This window comes from Callionymus lyra, chromosome 11, assembly GCF_982586985.1.
Source record: "Callionymus lyra chromosome 11, fCalLyr1.hap1.1, whole genome shotgun sequence".
Taxonomy (NCBI): Eukaryota; Metazoa; Chordata; class Actinopteri; order Syngnathiformes; family Callionymidae; genus Callionymus; species Callionymus lyra.
The window spans coordinates 20397352-20414392 of record NC_141828.1 but is presented as its reverse complement, the minus strand read 5'-3'; the positions used below and the strand labels follow the sequence as shown (position 1 = coordinate 20414392).

Below are 17041 nucleotides of genomic sequence, written 5' to 3'. Positions count from 1 at the left end.
CTAAGAAGCTGTTTGAAATGCTGTCACTTAACTTGAGATGATTTTACACCATAGCTCACTCCAGTGGGAACCACCATATTCACCGGCTTCTCAGGAAACAACGGTGCCACGGACATTGACGACGGACCCAATGGACACATCGAATACAGCATTCTTTACAACCCCAATGACCCGGTATATGGACAAGTCATGCCATGATAAACTCCTTATAAGCCATTGTAAATTGCTTTAGTTATCCACCACTTATTGCTTACTTCTGTGTTTCCTCTCTTCATCACGTTGACATGTTCTCCTTTATTCCAGGCCTCTAACGGGACGGTGGGTGTTGCGAATACTCTTTCTGGACAAATCATTCTGGCTGAGAGGCTCAACTACGAGGAGAGAACACGCTACCTGGTGTTGGTGCAAGCCAATGTAAGAGATGAATGTTGTTGGTTCTTGACTGGCCTAAAGTTCAATGCGTCTAGATGTATGTATTTCTTGGAATTTGTTTATAGCTACTGTTGGTTTATTTCTCTCATTGTAGACTTTTAGTGGATAGTTGTGGTCAAGAGTGATCCTTGTTTGGTTGTTTAACCCTTGTACTATCTTAGGGTCAAGGTGACCCGAAGGCCCAAAAACAAATGCAAAAAAATCCCCCTTACACACAGGCAACCCAAGGGATACCTCAAATACTTTTGTTTTACAGCCTCCGGGTCACCTTGACCCTGAGATAACTCAAGAATTAAAGTGCCAAGCCACTCTAATACCTATAATTTTATAACATTATTTAATGTTCAACTTTTCATGCAATACCATAGATAACTGTCGTGGTTTCGCTTCACTAGTTTCCTCTCGCACAAAATAGATCACGTTTCCTTGGCCTCTAATTCTGCACTCTCTGTTTGTTAAATTATGTTACCATTGGGATGTATATCTCAACCACCAGGGCTGACTCGATACTCATCACTTCCAGTGATAAGATAGGATGCGATACATTCAAATATCTTGTTTCTTGCCCATCTATCTTTGTTCAAGTGTGTTGTCTAGTAACTTATGTGTCAGTTCCTGAGGACACAATGGTGCGTTTAGGGTGCCTTGGAAATCGATGTTATTGCATTTGCTGATGCAAAAAGGCTAGAGCCGATGCATCGTGAATTCACTCGCAAATGTATTCCGGTGCACACATTTCCAGACTCAGCCTCATTTTACATATCTGTACTGATGCACAGATATAATCTCTACATCAGTAGTTACCATGTATTTTCTACTAATAATATAATAATAATTATTCCATTCATTTTTTTACATGTCATTTTTGCATTTCTTCTTTCATTTTGAAAGAACCTTTTCCGGTTTTATGCTAAACAAGAAGAAGCTGTCTAGTCTGCAGTTAATACAAAACTCTGCAGCAGTAATTCTGATCCGCTCTAGTAGAAGAACTCACATTTTCCCCATCCTTAAAACTCTCCAATGGCTGCTAGTTTCTTGCACAAGCAATTTTAAAATCCTGATCCTTTCAAAGCTTTTCATGGTCAGGCTCCTCCTTATATCAGAGATCTAATCTAGCCGTACACCCCAGCTTCGGCTCTTAGGTCTGTGGATCAGAATCTACTGATGGCTCCACGCACACGCTTCAGACCAGAGGAGAGAAATCCTTCCAGACTGTTGCTCCTTAGCTTTGCAACAATCTTCAGCTTCCTCTATGTTTGATGGATCTACTGACTCCTTCAAGAAACATCAGAAACATCTGGCCATCTGGAGTTTTTAACTTTGTAGGTCGTTTTAAATGTGTATTGCTTGTTCAATCGCTTTGTGACATTGGTTTTAGAAAGGCGCTTTACAAATAACTATTACATAATTACTAACTGACTATCTTTCTTATTTTATATGCTTCTCTGTTTCATTGTTTCTCTGTATCAATTTTCTCATTAATCCCAAAATTCTCTATTTTTGGCTCATCAACTTTCGGTTTATGGTTGCTATTAGTTTGGTGCCAGAGACAGAGAAAATCTCTTGAATAACAGTTTCACTGTCAATCTTTGTTTTTCAATTCTTTGAGTTGGATGCTCTGGTTTCTTTTTTTGACACAAAATATCTGGTGCTTTAGCCTATTCTTGATATATCTTTGATAAGAAAAATAATAACCATAATTATGTTGTTGCTGTCACCATGACACCTACTGTCACCACTTTGCATGGCGGACCATGACTAAAACTCTTGGCATTTTCCAAATATTTTAATTATCAGAGAAAGCCATTTACGTATCCGGATCTTTCAGCTGGAAAGTGTGAGTCATGAAACAAAACCTGACATTTGGCATTTTTGCAATATATATATTGCAATGCAACAGAGGATCAAGGCTAAAGAATGTTCAGTCCACACAGCTTTGGCTTGCTCAAGCATGCGGTGAGAGCACAATCGAAAAAGGTCACTTTGTGGTGAAGTTCTTTATTGCGTTGAAGTTTCGAGCGTCTGCACACTGTGTGGAGATTGAATGGTTGACAGTGAGTCCAACCTTTTAACACCCAGGGGAGTTATGATGGGCACTCGTGAGGGAAAGTAATATTAAAGCTGGCCTCTGAAAGAGGTTGCTGTGCTTGTTTATTGTCATGAGCATTAAATCACTGCTTAATGCAACAGCGTGTCACTGAAGGCACCATCATGTGACGTGAAGCACTTACTAGATTACTTTACATCTCACTTATGAAGCTGGATGAGGATTATTGTTATGTGTTTATGCCATGACACAGAAAGCTGTCATTGACGTAACTAATAAGGTCATAGTTTACATGATGGTGTGTGAAATTAATTGGTGTGGTATTAACTTGAACAGGTAATTTAATGCCATAAAGCTACCAGTTTGTACACTTTGTACCTGTGTAATAAGGTATATTTTAACTGTAAGTACTATTTAAAAAAAAGCTTAGTGGTTGAGAGCATGCAAAGAACTATCGGTTATCTAGATCATCAGAATCAGAATTTCTTTGTTGTCATTGCACATAGTACAACACAATTTAAAGTGCCTCATCCAGATGGTGCAAATAACGATACATATTTCAAGTAAAAATATAAAAGAAAGGTTAAAAACATGTATAAAACAAGGTAAAAAATACACAAAATACACTGGTAACAAATAAAGATAATGTGTACAGATAAATAGAGAAGCCGCAGAGGCAAAAGGTTTTATAATATTGTCTGGTTTATTGTGCATTTTAAGACCAAATGCATATCAATAAATGAGCTAAGAAAGCACTGAGGTACCAAAGACTCCAATAAAAATCAATAAAACAAACAGATGATTTAAACATTGTGTAAGATCATAGAAAAACAGTTATACGGAGGTGAAAATAAACTCTACACTCCACTATTGATCTAAAACAAATGTATACAATCTAATTTATATAAGTATACATTTGTTTGTAGTGGAGGTAGCTAAGCTCCAGTTTCAAGTTTGTACTAATGTGTATGTGTAATTGAAACACATTGCAAATGTCATTGCTCATGTGCAATATTTATGCTGATAGCCTAGCAGCTTCTGCTATTATCAAGCTTAACATGTAGAAAGTATTTTCGGAACAGTTCCTAATGTCGAGGCTTCAATACAGGATGTATGTTACAGACGAGCAGTATGGAGGTATTTGGATGTTTTTAAGCGTCTTTTTGGAAGAAGATGAAGACAAAGACAACTGAGCTCCAGTCGCTACATTAAAATGAACAAACATTTTTGTCTATAACTCTAGAAAGAAACAGATTACGCTGGAAATAATCCCAAATCTTTGTGAAAATGAGGGTGATTGCAGTCTTATACTATCTCTGCTAGATTGGTTGGATAACAAAACATGCAATATCTTCCTAACATCACAACTTAATATTTTTGATACATTTTAAATCAATCAGGTAATGAATTATATCCTCTAACCCCAATAAATCCATGATATTTCAGTCACATCTAGTTCAATATGTCGAACATTTAATTTAAAAATAGTATTTTTATTTATCTGAAATCAACTGTCAGTGACAAAATCTGATGACAGGTGATGTTTCCTCAACAATTCTGTCTGTTGGAAATTCCCTTCTGTTCTGACATTATTGTTCCTGACAGGACCGTGCACCATACCCGCCAAACAGACGCACAGCAACCACAACACTGACTCTGGACGTCCTGGACGGCGATGATCTGGGTCCAATGTTTCTGCCTTGCGTGCTGGTGAACAACACCCATGACTGCAACCCCCTCACCTACCGTGTCGCTATCCCAGAATTCACTGAGCCGGTAAGAGCTGAAGTGACAGGAACGTGTCAACATGTTGCTATGAGGGTCATTTTAACTCAATTAATTATTCCACCGTGAAAAACAAAGCCTTCATTAAGACCAGAAGCAGTGTGTGAATAAACAATTATTTCTGAGAGTATTTTAATTAAAAAAAGAAGGAAAAAAAAATTAAATTGCTGTGAAGTCGCGGCTTTGTAATTCTAGCAGGTATTTTCTGGAGCAGCAATCAGAGCTGAGGGCTGTATTGACCCGAGATGACAGAGGAGCATCAATTGGATTGAAAGTGGCGAGGAAAAAGTCCGTGAGAAGGAGATGGATGATGTGACAGATGGAATGAATATTCTAAGGGTGAAAATGGGGTGGCAGGTTTGGTTAATGTGAATGATTATTCTATGCCTTGTGACACATACCAATGCTAGGAGAAATGTTTTATTACCACATTAAAAGTCAGACTACGTTCCCAATTTAAGACGGTATAATCACGATCCCAACACTTATAATTTCATGGTGGCCAAATAGTGCACTTACTTTTCATGTGCACAGAAAGTTATTCTTCATAATAAAACTGCAGCTATCTAACATTTTAGTTATTGAGTATTCCACTAAAATTCCACATCGATTAATGGAGTATGCCAGTGAGAGATATTAAAGTTATTTAAATAGAAACACAATAGAAAATATGAGATCTCTGTTAAGTAAGGAAGCGCAGTACTGTCAATGGGAGTGAATTTTTTTTACTCTTTCACGTTCTAATTTTTCAAACAAGTTTGAACGTATTTCAAACGTGTTAAACAGTTTAATTTCCAAAACAACAAACGATGCAGAGCATGTGTGTCATGGCCATGGAAACCACACGGACTGTAGTGGGAGTGATATTTTGATATATTTCACTGATGTTCATTTGATGATAAACGTCTTATTGACCTATAACAGTACACGCTCAGATCCCTGTGGTATATAAATAACCTAAAGTAGTTGTTGAGTGGCTGATTCATTCAAAGGTGTGCCACTGAAGGCCTATGTGTGAAAGGCACGGCCACCGAGTGTTTTGTACAAACAGACACATACTGATGAGTACAATAGAGTCAAATATCTATTTAAGACACACTTAAATCAAATACAAAATACATTTTAATTTTTTTTAAACTAGTCACTGTTTTCATGAACCTATAAAAATATAATTATTCTGTGTTTTTCCTGTATAATATGAGGTCACTAAACACATCGCTGTTTGGTTGGTTAAGTTGTTGTTTCTCCACAGAAAAAACCTCCTCCACGTGTAACCCGCTGCGCTGTCATCACAATAACTATAAAGATGACATTTTCTGGAGACGATGCTGAATTCAAAAGTATCGGGGATCTGCTAGCAATTGATGCTGCTGTCAGTTTTCGTATCCGTCACCTTTTCTGGCAACGGTGAATCTGCTGAAGGTGTCGGCGGAGTCAAATAAATATAATTCAAACGACTTCCCTGAAGTACGCCAGCAGTGAACTGACGTGATGCACTGTTGCCACAGAACCAGAACAGTTTGTCCAGAAAAAATACAGCATTGGTGGTTTGTCGTTTGTAATCTATTATTTTATTTATTTATTTTAAGGTTTGTTGAAAAGGCACAATTTCTGATCAAATTTCTGGCTACTTTGTGGCGTCTAAATTTGGCTTATAGGTGGTCAAATTTAGTTTCAGAAAAGTTTTAATTACAAGATGGAAGTTACAGACGAGTAGTATGGAGGTATTTGGGTATTTTTAAATGTCTTTTTTGAAGAAGATGAAGACGAAGACCACTCAGCTCCATTTACTACATTAAAATAAAAATATATTTTTGTCTTTAACGCTAAAAAAACGTTATTAACCCATATGATTTGTGAATGATGAAATTACGTCACTGGTTTATAAATATGCTCCTTAAAAGCGTATCTGCCACACAATCAATATGTCCATGCAATTCCTCGGAATACTTACGAGTGATGAAAAGCCATAAGATGAAGACAAATAGGATAAAAAGTTGATTCAAGCTCTTAGATACATGAGCGCACAGGACGGGCTGATGAAACACTCCAAGGGGACCACCTGGAACAGAGAACCAGAACACACCTTGCAACAGCAGCATGATCGCTGCAATGCAGTCTCTCTTTTATTGGTTGCCGCAGAAGAGCTTGAGGTTTAAAGTCATGTTTCTTAGAAGACCAGAAAAAAACTCAACAATTTAACTAGGGCATGGAGCTCATATCCATCCAGTACTGATCATGACTTTATGCCGTTGATGACTTTATTATAGGCAACACAGTGGTGAGCTCGACCACCAGACAGAAGGTTGTAGGTTCTTTTCCAGCAAGACCCTTTGCTCCCTCCGGGCGCTCCGGTTTCCTCGCAAAAGTATAAACAACATTCAGATTGTGTGACATGTTGTGTGTTCTGAGAATTTGGGATAGGCTCCAGAGTATACCCTTAAAGTCCAACTAATGTGTTGTTTCAGTGCGTCTGAAATAGATGTTGGACTCTATTGTACTCATCAGTATGTGTCTGCTTGTACAAAACTCTCTTTTCATTGAAATATTACTTCTCTAGAAACCAAATTTTGTTCACCAAAAAAAAGTCACCCTGCTGAGATTGGTCAAGTGTTGAGGTTTTTCACCGTGCATCATCAATCCAGGGAAGTTTTCATCTCTAAGGGACTTGTTGTTTTCAGACGAGGGAGAACTTTATAAAGTAATGAGTTCAAAACGTGGTGATGATGAGGGACTTACTGCGTCTTGGTGAGGAAGACTTTAACATTTTAAATATTTGAGTCAGGAAAGTTGTCCTTTAAAAATTCATGAACAAGCATTTTGATCTCCGAAACATTTAAGCTTTCTACTTATAGGTCCCTGTTTGGTTCTGTTTTTCTGTTGTTATTTTGTTTGTTATATCTTATTTTATTTTGTTATTCTTTACTGACACCATGGAAAATCCCATGTTGTGTTTACAACACTGCTAAAATAAAAGTTTCTTATTCTGATACTGATGAATACACTTGAGTGATTTAGTGGACAGGGATGGCATCTGACTCGGAAAGAAGCGGACTACAAAGTTTTAGCAGCATCTAGAGCATCTGCACAAATGCTCTATAAAAACATAAAGGAAACTTCACTTAAAATGCGGCGCCGGCATGAACATCCACATGGATATTTGATTTGCCTAAACTGATAAGTGTATTGTAATTAATAACAATGGCTGGACCAACATAATTACGTTGATCCTTATTTATTTTCCTCCTGGGGGACAGGTTGTGGTCCTTGGAGTCCCATGTATAATGACTTCTGGAGGAGGGTATTATGGGTAATCATCATTGTGCAGAGCCAGAGGGATTTGATTTAGCGCACCTCCAGACATTGTCGAGCGAGAGGGCTGCTCAGGGAGTGTGTGAGGATTACGCCAGAGCTGCGGGATATAAATATCCCCCCTCAGGGAGAGCTCCGTCCTCCCTAAGAGACTGCTATGGAAGTCTTGCATTGCCTCTCAAAGAGGTGTTGGGGTTTATTGCCAGCCATATGGACAGGTAATATCGTGAGGGAGCTCTTCAACGATGTGATGTGCTAAACATATCTCCAGTTATCGATGTGATAGAGCCAGCGGGGGGTGAGACTGTGTAATTAGTGCAGAGGATGTATGTGGGAGCCACTGATTTAATCTCCATAAAGAGATTACACTCAGTTCCATTAGACGTTCCCCTCACTACTGTGCTTGAATGTCTCTTTGATATTCATCCAGCCAATAAGCGAACACAAATAGGCTCTTTTGAACCTTCAAGGGTTAGTTCAATCAAAATTCAAATGTCAACTAAGGGTTGGGATAATTTCCAGAGTAATCTGTTTCTTTTTAGAGATGTTTGTTCATTTTAATGTAGCGACTGGAGCTCAGTTGTCTTAGTCTTCATCTTCGGCCATAAAGCATCCAAATACCTCCATACATACTGTAACGTCCCACTTGTATTATATCATCAACATTAGGATATATTTCGAAAAAAAAATTAAATGAATCTATGTTTTAAGTGTGTTTGTCGTAGAAGCTCCTGGTAGTCAGGATTTACGCTGATGGCCTAGTAGCTTCTGCTAAAAACAATAACAACAACAATAACAATTCCTCATGTCAAGTCTCCAATACAAGATGGACGTTACAGACTTTCAGTATAGAGGTATTTGGATGTTTTTAAGTGTCTTTTTGGAGGAAAATCAAGACAACGACAACCAAGCGGCAGTAGCTATAACTCTAAAAAGAACGGGTTACTCTGTAAATATTCCCAACCCTTGAGGGTTTGTAGAAAATGAGTTTATGCAGTACGTCCATTATCATGACCATGTTTTGAAGTTATTACCTTATAAAGTTCTCACCCGTCTGAAATCTCGGCAAATGAGAGGTTACAAGAGCGGTGTCATTATTCCATAGCAATGGATTCACTCCTCATCCAGCCAGCTGTTATCACGGCCTGCTTTGTTTATACAATGAATCCCTTGGGGGTGGAGACTTCCGGGATTGATGTCATGTGGTGACAAACCTTGATGCTTGACTAATCACAGCAGAATGGGTGCGGTTATGGTAAACAAGATTTCATCTCCAAAATAGTGTTTTCAGTGGGCGGGGCTTAAACACATTTTCTAATGTAAATAGTTCAATGAAAAGAGAGTTTTGTACAAACAGACACATACTACAGAGTACAATAGAGTCCAACATCTATTTAAATCAACACATTAGTTTCCCCTTTAGAAGTGATTAAAGGTTTCAAGTTTTAAACTGTGGTTCCTTTTTTTGCAAAACATTTTTGTATAATTAAATTAGAAGTTATTATGTCAAATGACGATCCGTATGTTCTGCTATCTTTGTTTCAGAGTAAATTAAACCCGCTAAATGTGACGCCACCTATACGCGCCGTGGACATGGACCGAAACATCCAGCCTCCATCAAACAGGCCAAACATACGTTACTTCATCCTGGTCGGTAAGTTTATCTTCATCGACTTGATCAATCTTTACCGCCTCGCTCCTTCATCGTGACGCTATCATGAAGCTACAGTGACTCTAACTATGTTAACTTAATCTGCAGGCTACCCGGGAACCTACCCGCAGTACTTCTCGCTCAACCAAACCACGGCAGAGCTGCGGGTCTTGCAGCCCATCAGCAGGGACTTGTATCAAAAGTTTACTCTCATTATAAAGGTATTTGGTGAACTAATTTTTTTTTTTTAAATCTCATATCTGGATGTGAAAACATTGCTTTTTACAGTAATGACGCAAAGCAAGCATACCTACCCAAACACTAGATAATATATGCTTACTGTAAAATCTCTTTTTTTTTAATACTATTCAGGTCATATTTCTTCTAAATTTAGCTCACCTGCACTACAAAGATAACCCCAGTCCTGAAGGTCTAAAGTCTTATCTCAAGTCAATTTAGAAATTGGGCAAAGGATGCTGTACCAGGAGGGAAATCTGATCTACACTCAAGAATGCTAATTTGCAGTTCAGCTATTTTTTTTTTTGGCTTCTTCTGCTGAGAAGTAGCACACTCAACCTTGCTCTCGGCTGTAGAGGTTATGCATGTTTGTGCCTTTAAACCTGAAATTACATATATAAAAAATAAAAATACATTATTTATACATTTTCATTATTGCACTTTAACACAACACACACTAAAATAAACATTCCACACCAAAATATACAGCAAATCGATGAACATTTGACTTAGCTCCTCCACAGCCTCAGCAAGAATTTACATCGGGTGTTTGGTCATAGGTGCTTGAGCAAGTTTTATTGCATTCCAGTGAGAGGTCACGACAGCAAGTCATCCTCCCCAATCATAAATGATCTTGATCATCCTCCCCCTTAACACTTGATGTAAACCATAAACTTCATTTGTAGTCCTTCACTCAAACGAACCATCACAGTCATACAAACACATTTAAGAAGTTAGAGCTATTGTAGGTCAAGCTGCATCAGAGGGTGGGCTTCAATGAATCTCAGAAACTGTATCTGAGACCATACGGCTGCGCAAAGGTGGCAACTCAGGTTGAGATTATTGTGCTTTGCTTAACTCAGGACTGCAGTTTCCGCGGCTACATTTTCCCTCTGGATGTTGGTGATGTTGGTGAAGCTCAATGCACCACGTTATTGTCAAATTCAGTGGATCTGAATTTATTTTTTAATATATAGCATTTTTAATTTTGCATTTTTTAAAATACAAATAAACTGCTTGCACTCACAAACCATTCCCTCTATGCAGCCTGCTTGATTGAAAATAAAATCCTATTTGTCTTTTCTCAAGAAAGCCTAATTGGCTTTCTTTAGTCAGTTTATCTGTCTTCTTCCGGTCTAAGAGCAACAATTTGTCAATATACGCAACAATACGCATCAGTTCTCCTCCTTTAGCAGTTGTTGTTTATGTTTGACACATTTTGTGTCGCTAACCAAGTGCTTATCCAATCACAGGACAAGCACATGACAGATTACGTACGGCCCGATAGGTAGCCTTAGCCTTGCTTATCGGAGAGCTGATTTAGAGCTTAAAGATAAGTATCAACACTTAATAAAGTTATTACAAATTACACTGTATCCATAATTCGAAAATCTTTTTTTAAATGTCATGTATGTTGTGTTATGTTTTTTTGTTGCTTTCATTACATCTTTTATAAAGCCTTGTAAATGCATTTTAATGTCTTACGAAAGTGCTCTTAATTTTTAATGTTTTGTAATTTAAGATAATCAACAACAATGTTCTAGATAAACTCACAATCTCACACTTATTTTAGCTTTTTAAATATGTCTAACATGTAGAAGAGTTCTCAGCCTTTTAATAAAATGAGCCCCCTTTAGGTAGAGACCGGGATCGATGACGCGCAGTGACAAACCTTGACTTATCACAACACAGTGGGTGTGGTTATGGTTAACAAGATTAGATCTCCAGAAAAACAAAGTCTTTTCAGTGTGTGGGGCTTATACTCATTGTCTAATGTTAATATTTCAATGAAAATAGTTTTGTACAAACAGACACATACTGATAAGTACAATAGAGTCCAACATCTATTTAAGACAAACTTAAATCAAAACATTAGTTGAACTTTAAGGTATATCATGCACTTTTTAATGCGTTTGTCTGTGGTGCTGTGCGCTGACCCATATTCCAAAGGACTGAGCAACAAAAAAAAAACAGAATCACTGGATTAATGGTCTCTGTGGCGCTAATGCAGTGGACAGTTCCTTTTTTTGGTGGAGATTGGATCAAGAGAAGAATATAAAAGGATGAGTCACTTGTGTCTCTTTTTAGAAAATAAATCTGTCCTTGCTCCAGATGGAATTGTATCAAGATGATTTGTTTGGATTGAAGCAGGTAACAAAGAGAAGTATAGTAAAGAGTGGAGAATTAGTTCCTGCTGCGACTAACTCTCAAAGGAACCATTGTCTTCCCTCTCTCTTGTCTCACTGAGAAAGTAGTGGAGTGGGTGTTCAGACAAAGAGGTGGGAATCATGTATTGTCTGCGACAGCAATTGCTCCTCAGATAGAGTCGAATGGATCATTGGGTCAGAACACTTTCTGTCCTGTTCATTTTCTGGGAAGCGACAAAGACTTGCAGATATTTGCAGCAACTTTACTCGCCAGTTTGACAGAAAGATTTAATAAAAGTATGAGCAGTGTTGGGAGTAATGCATTATGTAGTAACATTACACCAGAGGATAAATTATTTACAAAAATTACATTACTTTTTGGGGAAATCTAAAGCTATCAAAGTAATCGTATGCCAAGTAACTAGCTTGTTTTTAAATACATATATTTTTTAAAATATTAAATTTAATAATTTAACTATATAACCTGCACTGTCAATTTCTTTTTTAGATGGATGGATGGATGGATGGATGGATGGATAAAACTTTATTGAATGCTCACCTTTAAATTCTCATCCTGAGTCATTAACCAGTGGACTCGTACACTTTTCACTGTTTTTTCGCTTCATATCCTCTTAATTAAAACATAAATGTGCACTCTGGTCTGAACAAGAGATTTTTAAAAGGAGAGTCAAACCCAACACACTTCAGAACAAGTGCCTTTTTGACACAATCCGACTAAATGAATGGTTAGAAATTTGATACAGGCTTGGCACTTTGACATTATTATTTCTCCATATAAACTTCTGTTCTTTTTCTCGCGCACCACAAATGTATCAGGACTGGACATACTTTAATTTGCCTCCCCGCTGATGTAGCAGTCAGAAGTCCCATTAACACAAATTAAGTCTCAGTGATGGCCGTACATGTTGCCCTTTCTTCCTAGCTCCTTTCTAGCATTAACTTTCTGAACGTCTCGCCTTTCCCTCCCACATGGCAGTCAGCATGGAATTGGATTTGAAGAGATGAGAGAAGAAAAATACAATTAAATTCATGAATTACTTATTAAGTAAGAAAAATATTTGGGTAAAAGAAAAGTATGTATTCTACAGTTGGACATGGAAGTGAATTGTTATTAAAGTTAGAAAAATGTACAAGTAATGTGACTTATTTTCTTCTTTTCAGTGCCTTTGTGCATCTGATTAAGAAAGAATAGAAAAGCTGTATAAAACTACAAATGATTTACCATTTATATACACGAAAATATAAATCTTATAACAATGTTTTCTTACTTTTTCTCTGCTGTCTATTAGGATATCCAAAGCCTGAAACCCACTCGAGTGGTCCCGGTATTCTTCATTCAAATACCAGACTTCTACCTCTGTGCATAATTCGTTTTGGGTCATGGCTTGAACTGACTTTGCCTCGCTTCCCCCACATTTATATTTTCAAAGCCACAATGTTTCCGGTGTCGTCCCTGCGTGGGAAGAACCGGAGCTTCCAAGTCGAAAGTTTGCTCTCATCAGATTTTTTTTTTCTCTCAAATACTTTCCTCTTATTACCACGCTCATTCTAGCGGCTCCTTAATGTTTTGGTACCGTTTGATCAGACTTTGCTGGGGTTTATTTTCATGTGGGATTCCTCTGTCACTTCATATTGTTCCGCTGCCAGAGAAGTAGAATTGCTCATTCCCCGATGTCGGAAAAGAACGTTTGGTTCTTCAGTAAACACTCTTATTTCCCCGTGTCATTGTTAAATAGTTTGAGTTTCACAACTTTTTGTTGATTTTCTGGTGGAGCTTTACCGACTCTTGGTAGAATTTACTCCAGCCGTTCCACTCGGGTATTAGAGGATACATATCTCAGAGGGCCAGGTGAGCACTCCATGACATCCATCATGTTTCACACGCTAGACTGCCTTTCCACAGACCACAGCGCTCCAAACTAGAATTTCCTCAAGGCAGTGACATTCAGAACAGTCACGGATAAGAATATATATGTGACTAGTGACATTTGCTGAGCTAATCACTTGTGATGGTCACTCAAAAGTGTTGAAGGTCAAGCACATTTTTAAAGTCCTAACAGAGTTATCTCAAGGTCACGTCACAACAGATCGTAATGAGTAAGCGGTTGGCGACGGTGGCAGGGAGAAAAATGTATTTTTAGCAGGCAGAAACCTCGAGCAGAACGAGACTCGGGTTGAGTGGTCTTCGGCTGTGACTGGCTAAGAGAGAGAAGGTGATTCAGGAGTTGGAAAGAGAAGAGATTTCATTCACCGGCTTGACCTTCAGATAAAAACAGTAAAAATAAATCGAGTTTGTATTTCTCTCATTCACACTAGTTAAGAGGTTCATTTTTAAAATAAACTTGACGCAAAAAAGCATCTTGACCTGTCAAGAGCCTCAGGCTCATTTTACTTCTGAGAAAATACCATCTTTTTGTCCGAACAAAACACATTTCAGACAATAATAATCAATAATACAAAGTGTTTTTCTTTCTTTGTGGCCCCGCAAAAACTCCTCACGGACTGGTACCGATCTACTAGGGACCCATTTTTGGTTACCCCTGCCCTCTCACCCTAAATAGCTGGGATGGAAAGTGAAAGTATCTTAAGTTGTATTTTCTGTCACAAGATAGGTTTTTTTTTTTTAGGTATCGGTTTTCTGTTTTGTAGAGTGCTGCTTTGTTTTCCTTAAGTCCTGATCTATCCCTGATACAATTTTATAACTAAACCTTTCATTTACTTGCAAATGAGATGGCACAACTGTGCAGGGCGGATTTTGAGCATTCCGCCTTACAAAACACCTTCAGCATGAATTGAATCACTCTCTTGAGGTCGCCCTATAGAATCTTAATAGGGTAGGATAGGGCAGAACTTCTAAAGATATATTTTTGACCCTTGGGAGTGCATTTTTGATTATTTTTCTCTGTGCTTTAGGATGGAAGCAACACAAGGGATACCACAAACGGGCCTTTAGGGTCACCTTGACCCAGAGATAAAAACAAGGGTTAATACCGAGTAGGAATAATTCTTTTTTTTTTAAGGAAGTTGTCTAAATGAAGATGTTGCAACTTTGCAATAATGTATAAGCAGAGTCTCCGCTGCCCTTAATGTTAATTTGTAAGTCAGCAATGCCACTAATGGCTGTTTCCTCTCCCAACGCGTATTTATGTGAGTGCTCTGGTAATTACTGAGGTCTAATCCAGCGTGGACCATTGATTGAATTAACTCGCTGTTGCCTTAAATTGGAACGTGGCATTCAGAAATGATGATGTTTCAGGGAGCAATGGACAAGTTGTTTTCAAAGCAGGAGGGCAGTTTCCGTGTGTGTTTAAAATTGGAGGCTTAAAGCTTGTGTTTTCATGCTGGATTTTGACTTCTCTGTTTTGCTTGCTTTCAGGCTGAACAAGATAACGGTCATCCTCTGCCCACATTTGCTGACCTCATTATTGAAATCCTGGACGAAAACAACCAGGCGCCGTATTTCCAATTTGCGACCTACCAGGGCTACGTGAGCGAGTCTTCACCAGTGGGGACCACGATATCCGCCGACACCAATCTTACGTCTCCCCTGGGAATCACTGCACTGGACAACGATATCGAGGAGGTAATGTGTGAGCACTGGACTACTTATTTCACCTTTTATTTTAAGATTCATTTTATTGTATTTACCTTTGTAAAGCTAACCTTATAGTTTGAAAATACATTCATAAACCTGTGGTTTATTTAGTTTTGTATGTTGGAGTGACTTCTTAATTGCAATAATCAGAAGTTCAATTGGTTGTTTTATTTCATACCATTGCTTGACAACAGTTTCATCAGCCATTTTCAGCCCTTGCTGGCTCTTGCCATAGAACATCAGGGGGGATGGCTGGTTGCTTCAACCTCTCAGCTACAAGGTCCCGCGTTCAGGGAAAACCTTGCTCTGTTGAATTTATATTTCCATTCACTTTCGAGTGGTTTTCCTCAAGGAACTCCAATTTCCCACCACCGAAAAGAATTTTCCTCTGTGAAGGTTCGCTGGCCTCTCCCCATGGTGTCCCCCTCACCTTTTGCCCCTGAATGAGGTTTATGAAGGGATAATCTTTCCATCTAATTCACGGATTTTCTTTGCCAGTCTCCTGCTATACAGAAGGATTGTCTTTTTGTATTTTTACAAGGCCACATAGCCATCATAGCAGCTCAGTTTTTTCCTATTCAATTTGAATTTGTGAAGCTCAAGCTTTCATTGTTAAGAAGAACCCTTGAATACACTTCAATCAAATTAATTATGTCTTTGATTATTGTGTTGCTATACTTGACCTGGTTTAACATACTCACATGACTTCTTCCCTGTTGTAGCTGGCTCCCGGAGATACGCCTGTAGGTAACGCGGGAAGTATTTGTAAACACACACACGCATGAACCCACAAACACACACACAAAAAAACATTTTTGTAGAGTACTATTATTATGATTAATATTATTAATCATAATAACAAATACATACTTTTTTATTGAAAACACATAAATGGTGGTTGTTTTTTTAGTGCAAGAACACTATAGATTAAATGATAGTGATAATGATAATGATGAGTGTTAATCTGTTCAGTAAATTCGGGACATTGTGACAAATGAATGCGTTCATTACTGCTGGTGATAATCAAAGATAATTAAACGTTTCCAAATGTAGTTCTTTTGGAGATAAAGAACATTAATTGGCTCAAACAAAAGTAACAATGCTCTCTCTCTCTGCGAGTGTCATGAATTAAACATAGAGCAAACTCGTAGTAATGAAGACTGTTTTTTCACCAAATCAATCGAGTGATGATGAGTGTTCTGCGGTGCTTTGTGTTCCTCCTTCTTCTCAGATCTCACTGCATCTGTCAGAACATCTTTTCTTCTGATTTGTGGTATTCTTTCTTGCTGTGGTTTTTGATTCACGTGCGGATATCTTTGTGAACTTAAGGCAGAGTGCGATTCTTTGAAGGAAATTGAATAAAAACAGAGAAAACATCACCAGGTTTATTTGAATTCAAAACGTTTTTTTTTCATCATTTCTGAAAAGATTAAATGAAAAAAAAAATTCCACAATGGTTGGCCACTGACCCTCCATTTGCAGGACTTGCTGAGGCTTAACGGCTCAAAGTGAAACAGAAACATAGATAAGACGATCGATAAGCCGCCCATTCATGATGTTTACCAAACCCACTTTAAAAGCCTCATTGATTGAAGCGGATCGAAGTCATAATGGAGTGAAGTGGCTTTGTCAAACATGCAAGTTAATCTAATATGGGCTCGAGGTGGAGCTGAGTGGATGATTTTCTACTTTTACTAACTGGTTTTGAAAAAAGATCCGGGTATATTGTTGCGTACACATTTGATTCGGCTTCTGTTGATGGGACAACATGCACTTCAATTTTGATTAGATTACACTGTTTAATGTTATTTTTC

The 17041-nt window shown here is 38.1% G+C and overlaps 1 protein-coding gene across 1 annotated transcript in view; it reads left to right on the top strand.

The window, feature by feature from the left end:
• Positions 1 to 17041, top strand: part of LOC148069571 (protocadherin-15-like) — a 159384-nt gene that overhangs the window by 51633 nt on the left and 90710 nt on the right. The window contains exons 7-12 of the mRNA XM_087803083.1: positions 55 to 174; positions 304 to 414; positions 4085 to 4255; positions 9122 to 9230; positions 9336 to 9448; positions 15009 to 15215. Of these exons, the coding sequence (XP_087659209.1) occupies positions 55 to 174; positions 304 to 414; positions 4085 to 4255; positions 9122 to 9230; positions 9336 to 9448; positions 15009 to 15215 (831 nt within the window). The remainder of the gene's footprint in view (positions 1 to 54; positions 175 to 303; positions 415 to 4084; positions 4256 to 9121; positions 9231 to 9335; positions 9449 to 15008; positions 15216 to 17041) is intronic.